Source organism: Crocodylus porosus, unplaced genomic scaffold (genome assembly GCF_001723895.1).
Source record: "Crocodylus porosus isolate Cpor-Errol unplaced genomic scaffold, CroPor_comp1, whole genome shotgun sequence".
Classification (NCBI taxonomy): Eukaryota; Metazoa; Chordata; order Crocodylia; family Crocodylidae; genus Crocodylus; species Crocodylus porosus.
Genome location: NW_017728904.1, coordinates 2,336,311 through 2,357,855, shown reverse-complemented (window position 1 = coordinate 2,357,855; position 21,545 = coordinate 2,336,311). Strand labels below are relative to the sequence as shown.

At 52.5% G+C, this 21,545-nt stretch overlaps 2 protein-coding genes across 6 annotated transcripts in view; both read left to right on the top strand.

The window, feature by feature from the left end:
* LOC109324843 (selenium-binding protein 1-like) overlaps positions 1-21,545 on the top strand; it is a 70,021-nt gene that overhangs the window by 26,135 nt on the left and 22,341 nt on the right. The window lies entirely within an intron of this gene.
* Positions 958-19,045, top strand: RFX5 (regulatory factor X5). Of its 5 annotated transcripts, none has more exons than XM_019556937.1 (11): positions 958-999; positions 2,587-2,648; positions 6,459-6,594; positions 8,265-8,298; positions 8,876-8,958; positions 9,443-9,565; positions 10,412-10,528; positions 11,488-11,569; positions 13,409-13,610; positions 16,815-16,912; positions 17,435-19,045. In XM_019556937.1, the coding sequence occupies exons 3-11, from the start codon at positions 6,476-6,478 to the stop codon at positions 18,866-18,868; spliced, it is 2,292 nt and encodes a 763-aa protein (XP_019412482.1). In that variant the 5' UTR covers positions 958-999; positions 2,587-2,648; positions 6,459-6,475; the 3' UTR covers positions 18,869-19,045. The 5 variants fall into 5 exon arrangements, with proteins under 5 accessions (XP_019412482.1, XP_019412483.1, XP_019412479.1 ...); XM_019556938.1 differs by lacking the exon at positions 958-999 and adding an exon at positions 1,009-1,304 and having other exon boundaries at positions 13,412-13,610; XM_019556934.1 differs by lacking the exon at positions 958-999 and adding an exon at positions 1,009-1,304.

The following is a 21,545-nucleotide window of genomic DNA, read 5'->3' as shown; positions in this document are numbered from 1 at the left end:
TAATTATCAGACAACAGGAAAAAATTACCATTTTTGCGCTCCCTTTCTGTATGGGCCCCGGGTGCCAACCCAGTTTGTCCATGCCTGCATCCTATTCAGGCTTCGGCTACATGGAGTGAGTACGTGGGGTGCCAGGCTGGGCTGGGCATGGGCGGCATTGATTGACCTGTTTCCAGCTGATAGGGAGCACCTGGGGGACCAGACAGGGGGTAGGTGCTGGAAGGGGGTGACTGTCTCCGAGCGCCACCATCCTCAGCCTAGCCTGGCACCCTGTAGTGGTGCACCAGCACCTTGATCTTCCCGGGTCAGCCAGGGACATCAGCAGGAGCAGAGGCACCCAGAGGCAATCCTTGCCCGGGAGGGAGAAGGGGAGCAGGGCGGGGTGTGTGGGGGCCCCGGAGATTTAGACCTGCTTCAGGAAGTCTGAAAAGTCCCTGGCAGCAGCCACATGGGGCTATCTGCCCCTGGAGGCACCAGTTACACCCCCTCCTCCCTGCTCTTTTGGAAATCCTAAATCCACTCTTGCCCCTCCCTGTCTCTCTTGCATTTCTCTTCCCCTCTATTGAGACCCAGCGCCTCCCCAGCCAAGCTACAGGGTACTCCCTGCTCCCCCACTTCTGCCCAGTTTTGGGGGTAGAGGAGGGGCTTTGAGAAGCCCTGAGACCATGAGACTTGTGCACGTGCAGAAGGGCAGTGGTACCCAGTGGTTAAAGCACCCCCCCCCATCCTTGTCACTTGCATGCCCCCCAGCTCCCCCTCCACTCCCAGCACTCAGCCGCTTGTTACCAGGCAGACACCAAAACATGCCCCACCAATGACAAAGCAGAGCCAGCTTGTATCCGGGTAGAAAACCCAGCAGCGGCCAATTACATTAAAGAAAAACAAAGTATCCGGGCAGATCAGCAGCATGGGAGCCAATCAGAAAAAAAACAAACCCGGAGACAGGGACTTTCCTCCCCCCCCCCCCCCCGCCTTGCTGCAAGTCTAGGTGGTTGCAAGGTACTTTCTTTTTCTGTTTTGCAGTTGCAAGTGGCACGTACATATATGGGGGGATGGTTATTTTTGCTTCTCCTTGGTGCAAAGGGGAAAAGCAACCCACGTTGGAGGGAAGAAGCCAGGGCTTAAATATGTTGAACTTGGGCTCTCTCAAAGCTGGGCAGGAAACCTGGGACTGAAAGGAGAGGTTTGCAGTGGACCCAGAGCCTGGCAAGCCTGGCTGGGCGGTGCATGCTCCTTCTCAGGCACCCTCTGAGCCCTCTAGACTGGCAGTTTTTTGTTTAAAAGAGCCTGAGATCTGAGAGTAGGTGAGTTTCCTTCGCTTGCTTTTTTCCCCTTCTTCTAGTCCCTTGCTTTGCCAGGGCAGTGGGGAAGGGCTGGGGGGAGGCACATATAGGAACTAGTTTTGCAACAAAATAATCCTAACAGCAGCCCAGATATCTGGTTTGCCATCCTGGGCTTAGCTAGGAGGCAGGGGCTGGCATTTGCTAAAGGCAAAGCTGTCAGAGCTTGTGACAGTGTGGCTGGGCTTGGCCCCCACCCAGCTCTGGAAGTGCACGGATGGCAAAATAACAGGGGTGAATTGTGAGGCTTTGCCCCGAAAGAGGAGGTAACTCCCCGTCCCTGGGAAATTAGGATTGGCAGGTCTGCGGGCATGGAGGGGCTGCGAACCCCAGCACATTTTGATATTTAAATCTCCCTCTTCCTGCTATTTTTCCCCTCTTCCTCTGGGCACCGGAGCCATTAATTGATTGTCTTTCGGCAGCAGAAACTATCCCAGAAGAAGCCAAATAAAAAGCATATATCACAAAAGAGGCTGCCCCAAACCGGAGGTTTGCGACATGGTAGTGTTGTGGGAAGCTTTTTTGTACAGACTAATCGTTAAATTAGCAGCGATGCCTCTAGTTGCTGAGTTGTTCATGACATGCGGCACACTCCTGGCCTCTGCTGAATTCTCCTCTGTCGCTTCTTCGTGTAAAACTTTAAGCAAAAAGCTTATTGTCTTGCTAATGTGATGTGCCTTTTTTTTTTCCTGTGGAAGAAGGGGAATATGGCAAGAGTATTAAACCCTTACTAGTCTTGGAGGGGGAGCGTCAGGCTGAGTCGCGACTCCCGGGTTTTGGCTCTGGAAGGGACCGTTTCCACTTCTGTCATTGATTTGCTATGCAGCCTTGGGCCCACCACGTAAAATAAGAATAAGTTGTTATATGCATACACCCGGCTTTTTTATTTTTATTTTTTTGCTGTCATTTATTTGCTGTTGTGATTGTGCCAGATGCCACAGTGAGTATCATGGATTCTTTGTGCTTGGGGCTGTACAAACTCCTAGGTTGACGCTTCAAGGTACAGCGCCCATTACGGAGTGGGTGCAGACCCTGTTGTAGGATCAGGGCCTGGAAGGAAAGTGTTGCAGGAGAAAATGAGACTTCTGAATCTTCAGGGCCTTAGTGACAGATATTGCAAGAGTCTGGGGATTAACTCAGCTGCTCTCAGATTCCAGCAAGGGCCATTGCCTTCAGCCTAACGTCAGCCAAGGGCTGTGTCTTGGCAGAGGCGGGCATTCACAGGAAGCACCTTGGACTTTTACAGGAGCACGGGACCAGAAGGGATCTGCTGGGCCAGCCTCTGACCGTCACACAGAACTGCCTCAGGTAATCCCAGATGTAAATCTGTCAAGTTTCACATTAGTACCAGTTAAGTTTTACCCCTACTTTTCCTGTTGGCCCCTGAACCTCACTGTGCTGCTATTTAAAGACCAACTTGTACTTCTCAGCCTAGATTTGTGTTCCTGGTCAGCTCACACCTGTTTGTTCTCGTGCCAGCATGTTCGTCCAGATTACATACCTTTTCTTCCTCCTGGGTGTTTATGGCTGGCGGCAATTACAGACAGCAATCAAATCCCCTCTCTGCCTTTGCTGTGCCAGACTAAACAAGCCACAGTCTTGTGGTCTCCTCTCCCTTGTGCTGATCACCCTGGCCCCCTTCCCTTTCCCTTGAATTCTCTTTTCCTGGATGTGGCTGACCCAAGTGGTACCTGGGATTCCACTAAAGGACATACCTTGCTGGATACATCCTAGGGTTGTGTTTGCCAGGTCTTGGCCACATCCTGTTTGTGGCTCCTAGTGATCAGCTAATCTATACCCACCTTTCTCCTCCCCAGCAGATGAGCACCTGCTTTGTAATGCTCTGTCTGTATTACACTTCCCTCAGTAGGAGGCTCAAAACTTTTTTTCCCCCTTTCCAGTGGAATTCTTCCTCCTCTTCTCTGCCTCATTTCTGTATGACCAAACAGCAGCGAGGAAGGGATGGTGACGGGGTGGATCACTCTATATGCCCTCTGTTCCCAGCACTCGTCCTCTGAAGCATCTGCTGCTTGGCGTGAGGCAGGGCGTTGGGCTAGATGGACCCAGTGTGGTTGCAGTTATGTTCTTGTAACCCTCTAGCCAGCTCCTGTTTGAGTGACTGAGAATCTCCAAGGTTCAGCACCCATGAAGATCGGATGCTTAAAGATAGATTTGGGGGACTGTGGTTAGACGCCTCAGCTTGACAGAGTAGGTCTGTGGTCCCAGGCTTTCTAGCTGACATAGGAACTGTGGCAGGAAGCCCCCTTTGTTTCTCCCCAAAATCTCTGTGCTGTGACAATGTGATGAGGATGGGCCCAGCAGAGGAGACGCACCCTTACCCTGTCTCTTTAGGTAACCTGAGCTGGCTGCATTCCTGAGGGAGGGGGGAAACCTGCTCCCTCTGCCTCGTGACTGGTATTGGCTACCTGGGTGAGGGGCTTCTACCTGGTGGGCTCGAGTCTGCCCGGCAACTAGTGATGTATTTCAAATTGATTGGCTGACAGACAACTGGAGCTGGCCTCCATTGGACCAGGTGAATGAGGTCACGGGGGCTATATAAGTTAAGACTGCCCAGGAGGAAGGGGCAGCAGCCATGCGGGGGACTCAGATTTAGAGAGGAGTTTTACCATCTAAAACTGGCTCTCTCCCCCAAAACTCACAAGTTAGGAACGGCCTGCCTCCAGAGGGAATGTCCAACAGCTTCTGGACGACGCTTGTGAGTAAGCTACTGGAGATCTGATTAAATATTTAGCTGGCAGTAACTCAGATGCGTGATCAAAAGGCTACCTCAGCCAAACTGTTTTGCTCTATGGGATTTCTATGAGACTGCTCTATCCTGTACCCTATTTTCAGCCTGCCCCTGTAATCAATAAAGTTCTCCTTTGTGACCACTGTAGGAGACTTGAGGGGTGGGTCTAAATTATGCCTAAGAGACCCCTTAGGTCTGCGGACTAAGGGAGACTTTCCTTTTTGCCCCCCACCTTGGGGATGTGCCCCAAGTGCCTGTACCGGGTCAAATACCCATAGGACTATTAGGCCTGTGTTTCCCTGAGGACACAGGGCTGAGAGAGTCCCTTCTTGGGGTGGTGGCAGCTATGTTACCCTCAGACTAGCGAGTGTGCTCCAGGGAGGGGGTCAGGCGGACGCGAGGCACCCCTAGGGAGGCACTCTGGAGCCTGGAAGGTGGTTGGGCGCAGGGAGGTGGGTGGCTCAACACAGGAGCATCCCCTACTAGCCCACCACACGTGGTGGGAGAGTGGGATCCGAATACCCTGCTGTATTACCGGCATAATTTGGGAAGAGGAATAGAGTCACTGAAATCCCTTGAGCAAACAATTTCTAACATGGCATCGGGTCGACTGGATAGTGTAGATAGCCAGGATGGCGGACGAGTATATCCAAATGGCTGTGCCTGAACTAAAAGAACTGGCGAAAGGGAGAGGCCTTCAAGTGAAGAAAGGGCTAAAGAAAGAAGAACTGATTAAACTCCTGAGTGACAGTGACTCAGCCACAGAGCCACCTTCACACAGGCCAACTCCTGAGTCCTCCCCAGAATCACATCCCCTCATGCCAAGTCCACATCCCTCCAAGGGATCACCCCCTACGGAGGAGCGCTGGAGGTACCAGATGCGGGTAGAAGCTGAAGAGTGGAAGCGGGAGCGAGAGAGCAAGCGCAAGTATGAGCTGGCGTTGAAAAAGATGGAGCTGGAGGTCCAGCGTGAGCGTGAGCGCAAGAAGGCACAGCTGGAACTGAAAAAGATGGAGCTGGAGGCGAAAAGGATGGAGCGGGAGGCCCAGCGTGAAGAGGCCCAGCGCAAGCACACTTGTATCCATAGCTCTGTAAAGCTACGGGTACAAGCTTTTAAAGGAGGGAGGGGAAGTGTGGCAGGAAGCCACCTTTGTTTCTCCCCAAAATCTCTGTGCTATGACAATTTGATTAGGATGGGCCCAGCAGAGGAGACACACCCTTACCCTATCTCTTTAGGTAATCTGAGCTGGCTACATTCCTGAGGGAGGGGGGAAACCTGCTCTCTCTGCCTCTCTCTGCCTACTTTCACCCTACCCCTGTAATCAATAAAGTTCTCCTTTGTGACCGGTGCGGGAGACTTATTGAGGGGTGGGTCTAAATTATGCCTAAGAGGCCCCTTAGGTCTGCAGACTAAGGGAGACTTTCCTTTTTGCCCCCCGACTTGGGGAAGTGCCCCAAGTGCCTGTACTGGGTTGAGTACCTGTAGGACTATTAGGCCTGTGTTTCCCCCGAGGACAGGGCTGAGAGAGTCCCTTCTCGGTGTGGTGGCAGCCTACGTTACCCCCAGGCTAGTGAGTGTGCTTCAGGAAGGGGATCAGCCAGACGCGAGGTGCCCCAGGGAGGCTCTCGGAGCCTGGCAGGTGGGCGGGCACAGGGAGGTGGGCGGCTCAATGCAGGAGCATCCCCTACTGGCCCGCCACACGAACATGGGGCTGAGGGGGCCTTGTGGGTCACTGAGTCCAGTCCTTGTGGTTGCAGCTGTTTTGTCCAAAGGGTCTATAAGATAGATCGTCCACTCCAACCCCTGTCATATGTCACAGCCAGAAAGCACCTAATGAGAAAAGCCCCACAAGGTGCCTTGAGCAGACAGCAGGGAAGTGCAAGGGTTGACAATGGCTCAACCCTGGAGTAGCTGGGAAAACATGCTGAGATGGTGGTGGGAATGAAATTGGTGCCTGTGCAACAGCACCCCTCTAGTTGTAGCCTTCCTGAGCCCAGACCTGCTGGTCACTTTGCCCCCAAGTGTGTGAGCAAGCATCAGCAGCCAACCCTCTGGCCGCATCTCAGGGCCAGCCCTTCACCAACAAACATGAATCACTTTCTTTTCCCAAGTTGTTAGTTGGATTGTGGTAGCACCCAGGAGCCCCAGAGGCCAGGCACTGTACAGACATCTCACAGTACCACTCTGCTTCTGGCAGCTGTCTTGTGAACAGTGCCTGGGTCACTCTGAGCTCCAGAATTTCACCCCCAGGCAGCAGGGCTGGTGGTGCTGAGCTTGGCTGAAGCCACCAGCGGTAGTTCTGCACCAGCTGGAAGGTGTCTGCATGATGGCTGGCTGGGTTCTGATTGTCTTCTGTTTTCTCCCTCAGGCTCTAAACCTCATGTCATGGCTGACAAGGAACTGAGTGCCAAGCTCTCTAAAAAGGGAAGTTTACCGCCTGGGAGTTCCCCGGGGGATGCCACTGAGCCCAGCACTCTTCTGCAGAAGCTGAAGAGCACCATCTCGTAAGGGCAACATTTTCAACTCTGTAGCAGGCTCCTCATTGTTCATGCACTTTGTACCAGTGTCAGCCACCTGCTTTGCAGCCTTACAGGGCTTGTCATGGTGTTGTCTATTACCTTGTACATTGTTACTGTTTTCACTGCCGTGGGCCTGGGAACTCTCCATTAGAACCCAGCACCCTGGTTGTCAGAGAGACACTGAACACTCAGCCCCAAAAAGTTGCACACCCCTTTGCAAGATAGGTATAATATGTATCGGGAGCACATGGAGGTCTCTAGCAGAGATGGGGCTCTCCCAGAGTGTTGTGTGGACAAGTAGTGCAGTTTTTAGGCTGCATAGGCAAGATATGGGGAGAGGAAGAGCAGGCACAGTGAGTGGAGGGACTTGGCAGGGGTATCTGGCATGAGCCATGAGCAGAATCCAGGTCTCCTGAGTCCCAACCCAGTGCTCCACCCTGCGGGACTGCGTGCCCATTTTGCACTCACTTTATATTGATGTGAATGGCTGTTGAAGGCCCAGGGGCAGGGTGTAGGGATCAGGCTCATGGTCCAGAAATACTAACATGCAAAAAGCATTTGCTGTGGTGCAATTAAGGTGGCTGTGTCCATGGGTATGTGCACAGACATCCCCCCTCCCTTAATCCCACAGCAACAAGGAAGTGAGCACTCGGCAATATAAGACAAGTCAAGCCACTCAGCAGCACACACCCAGCTGACTCCTCCACTCTTGGGCACACACCTCAGAATCCAGTCCAGCCCATGAACGTCAACCTTATCTCTGCCCCCATTGCCTTCTCCTGCTTCATGCCCCTTTGTTACCACACCACCTCTCTGATACCGTACCAGTAGTGAATGGTGGTGTACACAGTGTTGTCTGGAGGGGGGGTTGATTTGGCAACAGAGTGATGGGAAGGAGTGAAGAGGCATAGCACAACTGTGGCATGTAGGCTGTGGGCTGGCAAGGTGCATGCCAGTGGGTGGAGCAGAGGTTATGTCCTGTGAGAGACGCAATGAAAAATGCCTTGCGTTTGAAAGCTTGTCTAACTCTATCCCAACCATGCAGTTGGTCCAATAAAAGAGATCACCTATAAAAATTCTTGCCTCTTGTGTAATGCTTGGACCATTGTATCTGCAACATCATTTCTCTCCAGCACTACTACTAAATTAACTAGTAATTTAACTCCTGAGTTCACCTCTCAGCTCTAGGAAAGGGATTGGAACTGGGGTGGGCAAATTATAGCCTGCAGGCTGGATCTGACCCACCAAGGGATTCTGTCCAGCCTGTGGCAGGTCCTTCAGCCCCACCTGGCCCAGTTGCAGGGGGTAGCCTGGGCTGTGGCATGTGCAGCTGATTCCACTACCCACGGGCACTTGGCAGGGCAGGGTTGGCATCACAGCTTAACCTTGCCCTTGTGCCCAGCCACTCCACATCCATGGAGACAGACCCAGGACCCCCGTGGGCAAAGTGCACTCAGCTGGGTGGATGGGATGGAGCTGTGGGCAGGTAGGGAGTGGCGTTTGGGAGTGGGCACTGTGCAAACGTGCAGCTGGGAGCACTCCTGTTTCTGCCAGCAACCCACAAGCAGCCTCCCATTCCCTGGAGTCGGGGTAGCAATGGGAAAGTTCCACAACAGCCACCACTGACTGTCGTTTTGTGTTTGTGTTTTCAACAGCAAATTGGTGCAGAACAAAGTCGATAGCATTCTGGTGAGTGTCTTTGGGAGCATATGGGGGGTTGTTACTGTGCCTGAGTGCACTGGATGGTGGTGCACTTAGGCACATTGTTGGCTCTGCTAGTGTTAGCTCCACATGCTGTCCTGTCTTCCTCTGTCCAACTGATGCTTTGGTTAAGGAGAGACTTGCCTGTACTGTGCCCGAATGGGTCAGTTCAGCAGTTCAGATGCTCCCAGATGCCACCTCAAAAATTAATGAGCACCCCATGCCCTCCCCTTGCTGCCCATGATGGGCTCAGCACAGCAGTGTTGTGTTAGGCTGTGTTGCATGTTGTGCTATGTGTTGTGCTAGCAACAGCATGATTTCTTCCTAGTGCCTTTGGAGCTCAGTTAATGGCCTGATTCATGGACTTGTATTAACCCTGCCCATCACTGCCCCTTGCAGTGCTGTGAACTACTAATGGTTATAAAACTGTGCCAGTTAAAAACCCTCTTTTCCTAACTGAAAGGAACAAGATATTTTACTTGCTGGCTATTTTCTCACCTCTTTCGATCTTTGACCCCTTTGTTCTTTCCACCCCTTGCTCCCCCTTAACCATGGCAAACAATAGCAAGATGTGCAGAAATTTTCAGACAACGACAAACTCTACCTGTACCTGCAGCTACCATCTGGTCCAAGCTCCGGGGAGAAAAGGTTAGTAACAGACCAAGATACCTCTTTGGGTTCAGGCTTTGGGCAGACTGGGGTTCAGTAGTCAGAGCAGAGAGATTGGGGGACAAGATCCTTGGGCACTGGTGCTGGTTCTGGGATCAGGGATTTTAATGGGGAGAGCAGAAAAGCTTGGAGTTCTGTGCCTAGGTCTGTGGTGGGATGTGGCCCACTGACTAGTCAGTTGAGAATTAGGACTCTTGGCTTCAAGGCAAGGTGCTGCCATTCCTTCCCTGAGCAATTGCTGACATTTCCCTTGATGCTGTCTCCATCTGGATGGGCATGACTGTAAGTCACTGAAAAATGTCCATGATCTGATTAGTTGCTGCAGACAAATTTCCATCCTATTTGCCTAACAGCAGCCTGCCACTGCCTTGCCCTCTTGTTGTCCTGATGCTGACACTGACACTATCTAACTGATGCTTTCTTTAATTGCATCACCTCTGCTGACCTGATTGTTCGGGAGCAGCAGCCTGGACCTGAATTCACTGAACACTGCAGAGCACATGTACGCATGCAACTGGATCCGGAACCACCTGGAGGAGCACACAGACACCTGCCTGCCCAAGCAGGATGTGTATGATGCATACAAGTGAGTGCGTGTCTAGGGCACGGGGCACCTCTGTGCAGGCTGTGGCTGTTGCTGCCTATTGCTGTAAGCCACCCTGATCTCATAAGCTAGGCAGGGCCTGGCTGTATCAGATCTTGGATGGAGAATGGACCAGGAAAGCCCAGAATGCTGTAGAAGGGGGTGATATATTTAAGGGACAGTGTTCATCCCTCTGGGTCAGTAGTGAATCAGGGTCAATCCACAGCACTGCTAGAGAAACATGGACCAAACTCTTGAATGTCTTTGTTCTTTAAAGATGCAACGGTGCTTTCTTTCATAGGGACGTCTAAGACTCTGCTCTTTGGAGCCTTGTTGTCCTGAGTTTGCACAGCACCTGGCACCTGGGGTCCTGCATCAACATGAGGGCTCCCAGGGGCCACTACAGTACAGAGGTCGATAAATCCCAGACAGCTTCATGCTCCTCTCGGGATGCTCAGCCTTATTAAATTCCCCAAGGCCTTCCAACTCCCTGCAAGATCTAGGCCAAGATCCCACTGATCTAACTTAGACAAGGTGGCAGAGGTCTCAGGGTATTGGCTTGGGATATGGGACTGGTAAATCAGAAAAGCTGCCCACAGCAGCTGCCTAGTGCAAGATGGGAAAGGAGTACAGGAAAGGAGGAATTTAACCTGGGCTTCTGTTGTTAGGGAAGTGGTTGCTAGGAGGTCAGACCTCAAACGGGATCACAGGAGTTACAGGTGGGGTCATGAGGCCCATAGGAATCCATTGGAAGAGTTGGCCTCATGTACTCAGAAGGATGGGAACCTCTACATCAGGGTGAAACCCACTCCCTGCTTACTGCATCTCGATCTCTGTCTCTCCCTGCAGGCGCTACTGTGATAACCTTTGCTGTCGCCCTCTGAGCGCAGCCAACTTTGGAAAGATCATCCGGGAGATCTTCCCACACATCAAAGCCAGGAGACTAGGAGGACGTGGACAATCAAAATATCCTTGAGCACTAAAGAGCTGCCCATGACAGCCTTGAGAAGTAGGCCATGCAAAGGGCTGGTTTCACTTTAGCTTGGGGTTGAAAGTGCTGCCTATTTTTTAAAGGGCTTCAGAACAGAAGTGAATTGAAAAGTTCATTTTTTTATTTGACATTCCCCTGTGTTGCTGCAATGGGTAGTCTAGCAGCTGCAGCAAGGTGGTGGGTGTCAGGACTCCTGGGTTCTCCACTCAGCTCTGGGAAAAGGACTGGAATCTAGTAGCTAGAGCAAGTGGCCTTATGTTAGGATGCCTGGGTTCTTTCTTATGAACAAACAGTAGTTTGCAAAGTTCTTGGAAGTTTTCTAGCCAAAAAAAGTCTTTGCATCTCTTATAAGTGGCTGGAGTTTGTCTTGAAGTCATGGCACTTACAGTCGTGCAGTGACATGAGAGACAGATCATGTGGCTCCTCCCCTGGAAAGTTTCTAGCTCTTGTGATTACAGACAGTATTTGGTAAATGTAAATCTTGAAGGCCCCAAGAGTTGGCAGCATGGAACAGGAACTCTCAATGTAGAGTTTTACAAACCTGGTCTTTGGACTTGGCGGGGAGGGCGGGGGCTGTGCTCAGGAGTTTTGACCACTGGAATTTGCTGATGCCATAGTCTGCAAAGCAGTCAAGGATCCTTTAAGTAAAAGTGCTAAGGAAGCAAAAGTCTTATTATTAGTGAGGGGAGACTTGGGTTAGCACATGGGCAGGAGGAAGTGAAACAGGCAGGGAGCTGCCTGGGCTGGTGTGGAGCTGAGCAGGCTGTGCTGCAGTAAGAGACAAGGGAGGCCTGATCTCTTACGCTAGATAGATTGGAAGTGGCAGGAGGCATCTTGTTCACGGGCATGCAGCGACCTCTTGAGCTTCTCTTCTGCTCATATCTGCTGCTGCAACGTGGTGGGTTTGTTCCATCTGCCCTTAACTTGCCCACACGTATTGCTACAGCGGGATCCGAAGGAAGACAGTGGTCAGCATGCCACCTCTGCCCAGCCTGGACCTCAAAGTGACAGAAACTGTAAGTGTTCTTCTGGCATGGTTTAGTACCCGGTGAAGTGTTGGGGCTTAATGCCCATTTTATGGAAATGGGAGGTGTGGCAGGCCAGCAGGGGGTGCCCCTGGGCTAAGTCACCCACCTCACTGCACCCAACCACCTTCCAGGCTCCGAGTGCCTCCCTAGAGGCACCTCAAATCTAGCCAACCCCCTTCTTGGAGCACACCTGCTAGCCTGGGGGTAACACCACTATCCCTACAGGGTCGGGCCTGATCCTGGCACTGTGCCCCCTGGGAAACACAGGCCTAGTAGTCCTTGAGCGTACTTGACCCACTATAAGAACTTGGGTTGCTTCCCTCAGTCTGAAGCATAAATAGTGGTTTCCCTTAGTCAGACAAACAAAGGGGACCCCAAGGCATAATCTAGGCCCCTCTCCCAATAAGTCTCCCAAGCTAGGTACAAAGGAGAATTTTATTGGTTACAAGGAGTAGGTCTGAAGTAGGGTACAGGATAGAGCAATATCAGAGAAATCCCATAGAGCGAACAGGGTGACTGGGTAGCATTTGATCACACATCTGAGTTACTGCAAGCTATATATCTAGTTAGATCTCAGGTAGCTTACTCACAAGCATCATCCAGAGGCTGGTGGAGATTACCTCTGAAGGCAGGCAGTTCACTGATCATGAGTTTCAAGAGAGAGAGCGAGTTTCAGATGGTCCAGCTTCTCTCTCTGTGAGTTTTCATCATGACTACTGCCCCTACTCCTGGGAAGTCCTTAACTTATATAGACCTTATGACCTCACTTACCTGGTCCAATGGAGCCCAGCACCTGTTGGCTGCCAGCTAACCAATTTGAAATGCATCACTGGTTGCTGGGTAGACTGGCAGAGTATCTAGCCCCCTCCCAGTAAGGTTGGCATTGCTTAAAACAATAGGAAGCGTAAGCCCCTCACCCAGGTGTGTGATGCCAGTCATGTAGGCAAAGGGAGCAGGTTTGCCCCCTCCCTCAGGAACGTATCCAGCTCAGGTTACAACACAGTGTCATCTGAGAGAGGGATGTTTGCCCTCTGCAGGGACCATGCTAACCAAATTGTCACATAGCAGAGTTTTTGGGGAGAGACAGAGGTGGCATTCTACCACAGGAGGCTCCTCCCTAGCTTGCTCCTGTTGTCATATGGCTGAGGGCAGGCAAAACTTGGGGACATCTGAACCCCAAGCCTCCAGGCTTGGGCCTCCATGTAGGATGCCTGCCAAAAGACGTTGGAAATATCTGAAGCCCCTGTTGTAGGGCCACTTATGGTTCTGGACTGACTCATGGATTTTAACCTGATTTGGCTTGGCACACAAAAAAATTCTTAAAAAAAAAAAGTCCTTTGGGAGTGCTGCACTTTGGTGCACAGATGGACAGAGCTTTGGGTACTTGCTCTGTGATCCTAGGCTCCTGCTTGGGGAGGGGAGATGGTTCTCAGCTGATCTCTGTGGTGTAATCCCACTAGAGGAGGGCCTATGAGGTCTTATACCTGTATGGGCTGTTGACTGTGGGGGACTAGTGTGGTCCTAGCTCAGCCCGTATGACTTGAGGGAGGATAAATATTTCATCCTACACCCTTCCTTCCTCTGCTATTGGTGGCAGGGATTTGCCCTACCTTGTCTGGGCTTAGCAGTGGCACAGGGAGGCTTGCCATTGGTTGAGGTGACATCACTGGCTCTACCCTTGGGATGATCTCAAGCCCTGGGCTAGTGTAGGCAGAAGTGGTTGGTGCAGATTGTGAGCATCCCATGAACTCAGGGGCCCACCCATGGGTTGCACATGTGTGGGCTGGGGAGCTCTGCAGGCCTCTGACTCTGCCCCCCTCCCCACAGCAGTCGGAGCGGATGGACCTGGTGCAGTCGTACAACGACGAGGTGATGGACGCAGCCTGTGCCCTGACCTGTGACTGGGCCGAGAAGATCCTCAAGCGGTCATTCAACAACATCGTGGAGGTGGCGCAGTTCCTCATTCAGCAGCACATCATCAGCTCGCGCTCTGCCAAGGCCGACCTTGTCATGGCCATGGTGGTCTCAGGTGGGTCCTTCTCATGGGTCCTGCCTGCTTGGGCAGGAGGGGAGACCTGTTGCTCTACCAAGGGGTCACCCTACAATCCTTCTTGATAATCATTCCAGCCAGTCATTGGCTACTGATCCCCGGTTTTCCAGCCACTGCTGGGACACAGCCCATCTAAGACCTGCCCACTTCCCATGGTCTGTGAATCCCTGAGATTAACCCTTTAATGTCTGAATCACTCTAAACACTCCTAGGGGAAGCACAGGGAAGGCACAAAGGGCACACAGGCACCATAAGAACTGCATTTACTGGGTCAGACCATAGATCTATCTTGCCCAGTCTTCTGTGTCACATAGCGGCAAAGAGCAGATGCTGACCTGAAAGGGAAAGTGAACTGGGCCTGAACAGGGCTTTTTTCCACTGCTCTAATTCAGAAGCCGTGGCCTTGTCTCCAGTGTCAATACCAACTTATGTCCCTTTTGAACCTGGCTAAACTTTTGTTTTCTCCCTTTAAAAGACCAAGTGAGGTGGGGGGAAAAAGCTAAAACACCTATGAAAATCCAATCTACAGGCAGCTGCCCACCCCCAACAGCCTGGTGAACCAGCACAGTTGTGAAGCTGGGCATTACGTTGCAAGCTTTGGCTTTGCTTCTGCGTTCAGGTCCATGCATAGTGGGGTTTGGCTGGTGAACAAGACTCAGGAAGCAAAGTGATTCTACATCACTTACACACAGCAAAAGTTACTCTAGTTGTACTGAAATGACCATCTTCCGTCTCTGCATTTCTGCAGCACCTTTGGAACTGCCTTCAAAGCTGAGCCTCTGAAACATTATTGCCTTACAAGTTATACATAATAATGACAAAGTGGTACAGCTGTGTCCATGACTGGAGCACTCTTATTACCTTCATTATATTGAGTAGCTAAAATGTGGTTATACCAGCATAAGGTGCCACACAACTTCCCAGAAGAGAAGAATTTGCTGGTGTGGAGAGCTGGGGCGGGGGGAAGAGGGAGAAGAACAGGGACTGTCTGAAAGTGGGATATATGTGGGTGTGTGTTTGCATATAGCTATGTACAGGTAGCTAGGTAGATGGATAGAGATGTGCATATAGATTGTCTTGCATATGACATGTACTGCTTTTCAAAAAATCAGCTGTTGGAAATTGAGATGCACATTTTAAGTGATAAAATACAGTAATAGCATGTGCTGCTCAGGCCTCTGGTCAGGGTGGGGTGGGAAAGAAAGTAACACCGTACTTGCACCCCAGGCTCCCTAGCCTCTACCTGGGGACAGGTTCACTTTGTCCTGGAAGAGGCTTTTCCTGCAGAAGCTGATGCTGACTCAGCAGGAGCTTCTGTCCCAGCCTTGGCTTTTCCGCATTTCTAAACCAGGGGCTGGGGCTGGGGCAGAGGCTTCTGCTAGATGCATTGGGTAGGCCCTCAGCTGACTGCAGGCACTGCTGGCTGCCTACCCAGTCCCAGTCTGAGAAGAGGGGGCAGGCATTTTGCTCAGCCAGTAGCAGCTGCAGCACCACGCAGCTGGGGATTAACAGAGTAGCCTTCACTGCCTGTGTTTCTATGGGAAGATGCCATACTTGCCATTATTTTCAAGGGACAAGGTGTTTATGATACTTTGTATTGGAGCAGCTGTGGAGTTGGGGGAGCTTCCCCCAAAGCTTGTCCAGTGGTTCTCCGAACTATACAGATAGTCCAGTGAAAAACATCACTCAAAATACTTGTCTCTCAGAGCGTTGGTGTGGCCACAATGGTCTGATCCTTCTGCATGGTTTGCAAGGAAAGATCCTTTCTTCTTCATTCTGCCTTTCCAGAACAAAATGTGTATCTTATTCAGGGGTGTGTTGTGAGAAAATATAATATTCCCTTGGTCACACACAAAGGATTGTATTGCCTGAATTGGATCATTAAAGTTCACCTCCTGCTCCAATATAGTCATGGTATCCAGGCTCTGCTTTGGCCAGGCCTCTGTAGAGACTTTGCTAATCAGAGATAACTCACTGTCACAATGAGGGAAGAGCCCTGGGAGGGGAGGATGGAACTAGTGTGGGGTGCTAGCCCAGGAGCCTGAGGACCCAGTTTCCACTCCAGGCTGTCTGGGTGATACTGGGCATATTGTGCCAGCTCTGGGTATCCTCTCCTGTCCATACAGCACTGCCAGGGGTGAACTGAAATATGGATGGTGAGGGGCTGCTGTGATGGGAGGAGTCATAGAATCATAGAACAGCAGCCTAGCAGGGCCCCCAGGAGGTCACATCAGCAACTTGCCTCAGGCAGGACCAGCCCTGTCTAAACCATCTCAGTTTGTTCAACCAGCTCTTAAAAACTACCAAGGCTCGAGGTTCCATAGCCTCTCTAGGTGTCTGCTCCAGTGCTGGACCACCATATGATTCAAGAGAAATATATTCTAAATTTCCATTGCCACAACTGAAGACACATACTTATTGTCCTGGCCTCTGCAGTCACAAAGAATAGTCTATTTTCATCCTCTTTATAATCACCACTCAGGTATTGGAGAGAGTTCAGAGGAGGACAGTGAAAATGGTTTGGGGGCTGGGGCACATGACATGGGTAGGGGGCTGAGGGCACTGGGCTTATATAATCTGGAGAAGAGAAGACTGAGGGAGGGATTTAATAGCAGCCTTCAGCTACCTGAAGGGGGGTTACAAAGAGGATGAAACAAAACTGGTCTGTATGATAGTAGACGATAGAACATGAAGCAACAGTCTCAAGTTGCAACAAGGGAAGTTTAGGTTAGATATTAGGGAAAACTCTCTCATTAGGAAGGTAGTGAAGTATGGAGTCTCCATCCTTGGAGGTTTTTAAGACCCAGCTAGACAAAGCCTCGGTTGGGATGATCTACTTGGGGCTGGTCCTGCTTTGGGCAGGGATCGAACTAGATGTGACCTCCTGAGGTCCTTTCCAACCCTCATTTTCTATGATTCTATTACTGGTATGAAAATCTCCCTCTTGGTTTTTTTTTTTCCTTTAGACGACGTACTCCCAAGCCAAATGAGCCAGGGTTCATTGCCAACCTGCAAAAATAATAGGCCGAGAGCAGGCAGGATGGAAACTAAATAGGATGAATTTATTTCATGTTCAGCTGTAATCATTTCAGGCAGGGTGGGTTAAATGGAAAAGTAGAATGTAGGTTGATGGCCCCCTTTACAAACAGCCACGTCTCTGTTTCTCATCCTGTTGATGTATAGAAAGTTCAGATAATATCCACAAAGAAAATAGGACCCCCCAGACATCCAAGAAGAATGGGTTGGAAACACCAGACAGCACAGCCAAGAACCAGCTGCAGGTGAGAAAAGTCCGGCACTGAAGGAAATGACCCCCTCCAAACGTGGCTTATAATGGGGGACAGCAAGGTGGGATGAGCCTCTGCTTGGCACTTGGCCTGGAAAGGAATTGGAGTAGTGAGTGGAGCAAGGGGGCCTGGGAGCTGGGGTTCATGGGTTCTGTTGGAAACTCTGATAAGAAATAGTTGAAGGCGAAGAGGTTGGGAGTCAGGACTCCTGGGTTCTGTTCCCAGCTCTGGGAGGGAAATAAGATCTCATGACTGGAGCAGAAAGCAATGGACTCCTGGGCTCTCATTCAGCTTCTGCCACTGTTGATGGGATTGTGGGTTCATCAGTTTTCCACTCTGTGCCTGAGTCTCTCCCTTTGCAGAGGGAGAGGCTGACGCACAGAATGGCACAAGCTGAGCATTTGACTATACTATATATTCGGGTGAGAAGCTGGCCCTATTCAAGGCTCTGGAGACAGGCGTGGCCTGTCTATGGTGATGCTTCTTCTGGCAACATCTATCTGTCTTTGTCTGCAGAGCAAAAAGGAGAGTAACTCGAAAGCCTCCGTCCTGCCTCGAGCTGAAAAGAAGAAGCCCCCTGAGGCTCCCAAGCAAGTGAGCAGCCCTCAAGTCAATGCCTTGGTAGCTCGCCTGCCCCTTCTCCTGCCACGCATCCAGCCTGGGGACAGAGTGGTGGCAGCAGGGGCCCAGGCTGTACGCTCTTCCCCTCCTGTCCTGGCACCCAAGATCACTGCTGCACCTGTCGGGGGTGCAGTCAAGATGGCCACACTGCCGCTGCCTGTGGGCACGACTTCCTCCTCACTGCCCATTAGTATGGCTCCGGGTGTGAATGGGGCAGCTGGGCTGGTCAGCCAGCAGGCGGCGGTGCCCATGATCAACATGATCCTGCCCAATGTGCCACCTGCAGTGGGCATTCCCGTCGCTGAAATCCCTGCCAACCCCAAGAACACAACCAATGGTGATGGACACAGTCCCAGGAAGACCAGTGATGGGCAAGCTTGCAGCCTGCAGGAAGCTACCAGAATCAAGGGGATCAAGCGGCCCCCAGAACTGCCCAGCGAAGCTGCCACCCTGAAGAGGAAACGTGGGCGGCCCCGGAAGAAGCCAGATGAGGTGGAGGCCTCGTCACCAGACAAAGGGAGCAGCGTGGAGGAGACACTGTCCAGCTCAGAGGAGGGGGCTGCTTCTGAGGGAACAGGTGAGAACAATGGCTTTGGTGTCAGGGCCGGCCATGGCGAGACAGCACACACAGGGAGCTTGTTCACCTCAGGTGAGAACCAAGGGTGGCCCAGGCCTCCTGCCGGAGAGACAGAAGGCCATCACCTGGAAGACCAATGTGATGCCAAGGAGGGAGGCAGCCTGCCTGCTGCCAGCACCAGTGCCAACCACATCAAGTGCCAGGGGAAGAAGGCCTCAGGGACCTCCCAGGTGAGCGTCATCCAGGATGGCAGGTCAGGGGTCAAAGCCCAAGGGAAAGCTGGTGCCCAGGACACTGGGGCAGAGGCTGAGCCATGGGTACAGGTGAATCCTGGTGAGGCTGGGCAGGCACCGGGAGGAGGTTCTTCAGTCACAACAGCAGGATCCTGGGACCCTTCAGCAGGGGAAGCTCCCTTCAGCACTCCACTGAGAGATGCCAAGCCGAAGAGCCTAGGGAAGAGCCCTACCTCATCACTGCCGGTGCCCCCCTGTCACTCTCCTGCTAACAGCACTCTGCCACCTAACACTAGGGGCCCTATGAAGCTGCAGTCAGACGTGGCCAAGTCCCCCCTGGCCTCGGCAAGGGCTTCTGCACGCCCAGACAGGGCAAGTAAGGACAGAGCAGCGACTGGCCAACAAAGGTCTCTGCTTCCCACAGGCTCCAAAGCACACAGCCCACCACAGACAGCCCCTGAGCTCACTCCCTGCAATGCAAAGTCCTCAGCCAGCCACACTTTATCTGCACGTCGCTAGTCTCACAGCCACCAAGACCTGTGACCCAAGTACAAGCGTCCCATCCCAGCAGGCACCTCATGGGGAGAAGGACACAGGAGCTTCACTCCTTTACCTCCCACTGCCACTTTCCTCACTGCAGATTAGACCAATCCACCCTTCTGCTGCCTGGCTATTAAAGAAACCCAAAGAAACCCATCCTTGCTGTGTGTGGTTGGTACGATGGGCAGCATGGTGTCCCCACTGACTCTGGGAACTGGGACAGCGTATCTCTGCTTTGGTTTCCTCCTGGGGGAAGTGGTGTAGCTCCTGCAGGTGAGACAGATCTGATGCATAGGGAGCCATTAGCTCACAAGTGGCTCAGGTGTCTTTTTGCCTCTGTGGCCATTCATGGTCAGTGTGATGCCACTAAGGACTGCTCATGGGTCCAGCAATTGTGGGCTCAGGCTTTAGCATCACTGCACCAGCAGGGTGTGGACTGAATCCAAAATGTTGACGAAGCCTCCAGCCCACACATCACACCCTGCCCAAAAGCCCTCTTGGCTGCTGGGACATCTCCAAGGTCCCAGGAACCGTTAGTGGTAGAGTTGGGAGCAGAACAGCTCTGGCAACTCCTGTCCAGTGCTCTGCACGCTACGTTGCCTTGATCACAAAGGCATCATCAGAGAGCATAGTTATCACAGGGCCTGTGGGGCCAGGGCTGGCCTGGATGTCGTTTATGCGGCCTTCAGGGTGGATGTGGGCTTCCCACTGTGGGCTCAGGGCTCCCTGCCCTGCTGCCTTTCACTTGGAAGCCCCACACCAGCCCTGTGCCCTGTGCTTGCCTGGCAGCAGCAGAGGGCATGACTCCACACCACCACCACTGCCACCCCCACCTCACCCCTGGGCAGGGGCCACATTGTACGGGCACAGTGCAAGGCCCCAGAAGCAGGGCAGGAAGTCCTGAGCCCACAGTGGGCAGCCTGCATCCGTACCTACCCCGCGCATGAGTCTGGGGGGGCACATGCCCCCATGCTCCCTAGACTGCCTGTGGCTCCATCCCTGCCCCGTGTATTGCCCTGGCTGGGCAGCACCCCCTCCCTCACTGGGGGGCCTTGATCTGCCCCCCACTTCCCCAGACCCCCGGCCTGGTTGCACTCCTGGCCATGCTGGCATGCGAGTGTGCACATGCACTGGCACCCCTGTGTTGGGCTCCCACCAACCCCAAAGCACTGCTGTTTCCCATGGTCCCTTCATGATGCTGCAAATCCAGGACAAGCACTGTTCCAGGCTCACGCTGCCAGGACCAGGACTTGAGGTTCCTGTTCTGGGGCTGTCCTGGGGCACTGGAGCACTTGGATCCCCTGTGATTCCTGCTGCACCCCAAGTTTTAAACCCACTGCTCAGCAACAGCAGCAGCATTGCCAGCTGGGCAGTACCCAAGGGCTACTGGACTGCAGCTCTCATTGGCATGTGCCCATTTCACAGGTGATAACGACTCTCCCTAAGGCTGCCAGGTGTGAGCCCCAAGGGCTGCTCCGGGCTCCTCCCAGCCGGGCCGGGCCTGCGGAGAACGCTGTGGCGTATCCCTCTGCGCATGCGCACCGCACGGCCTGCCTGCGCCGGAGGGGCGGGACCGCGAACACTTCTGATCAGGCAGCGCAGTCGCCACCACTCCAAGGGGGCATGGGCTTTTAAGGGCGTTTGGGGTCCTTCCCTCCCGCTGCTCTAGAAACCCCTCTAGAGAATGGGACGGTCTCTTAAGGGCGCGCATGCGCAGAGACGCCTCCGCGGTCCGACGCTTCTGGGGCGCAGTCCGCCTTCTCGCGGCGTAAAGGCCCCTCAGGCGGCGGCGCCGACAGCTCTGTCCCCGCCCGCCACTTCCGCTCTCTCGTCTTGTCTGTGTGCGCGCGTGGGCGCGGGGCTGCTGTGGGGAGTGAAGGGCACCACCAGGGGACGCTGTGTGGGGCCTTTAATTTTAATTACTGATGTGGGGGGCGGTTATCAGACTATTTGTAATTTTATTTAGTTTTTTATCAGCGAACTTGTGATTTATTTATTTTTTTTATCAGAGAATTTGCGAATTATTTTTTTTTTTATCAGGATCCCTGTAGATCAGACCCACCACCCCAGCCCTACCTGTCCTGCCATGGACCCACCCCGATCCAGAACATGGGGCCGTGCCATCCGGTCTGCAGGGCTTGGAGATTTGGCAGCTTTGGGAAGCAGTCAGCAGCTGTAATTGCCCCCCTGTCAAACGTCCAGACCCGTGGGAAGCCCACAGGCCAGTTCTGGCCCCTTGGTCGTAGATTGAGCCCTTTGTGTTAGGAGCTTCAGTCTTTGCTTCACCAGTGATTAGCCGTCCTCTGAGTTTTGTTAGGGACTTATTACCTCTCTTGCTGCTTCTGTCTCGATTATATCCAGTCTTCTGATTTTTCTCCTTGTATTCCTATGGGATGAACTTAAACCCCTCCCTCATGATATGGCCATGTTGCAGTTGTTGTAAAATCCTGTGCTGTTTGCAGACAGAAAGGGTTACAACTTGCAGAAAGCTATAAATAAATGTAATAGTACCAAATTGCTTTGCTGAATGCATACCTCACCTTCTGCCTCATCAGTCGGGTTGTCACCTGTTACTGAAAGGTGGGTGCTGCTCAGGTGTTGGTTAGACTTGGGTCACAGGAGGATTGCTTCAGGTGTGAAATAAGATCCACTTCCC

Excerpts from the sequence above, each read along its gene's own strand:
- RFX5 (XM_019556937.1), top strand. The coding sequence starts at position 6,476 with ATGGCTGACAAGGAACTGAGTGCCAAGCTCTCTAAAAAGGGAAGTTTA. Across the intron at positions 10,529-11,487 it reads GGAGGACGTGGACAATCAAA|GTATTGCTACAGCGGGATCC; the intron begins ATATCCTTGAGC and ends ACTTGCCCACAC. Across the intron at positions 16,913-17,434 it reads CAGCCAAGAACCAGCTGCAG|AGCAAAAAGGAGAGTAACTC; the intron begins GTGAGAAAAGTC and ends CTTTGTCTGCAG.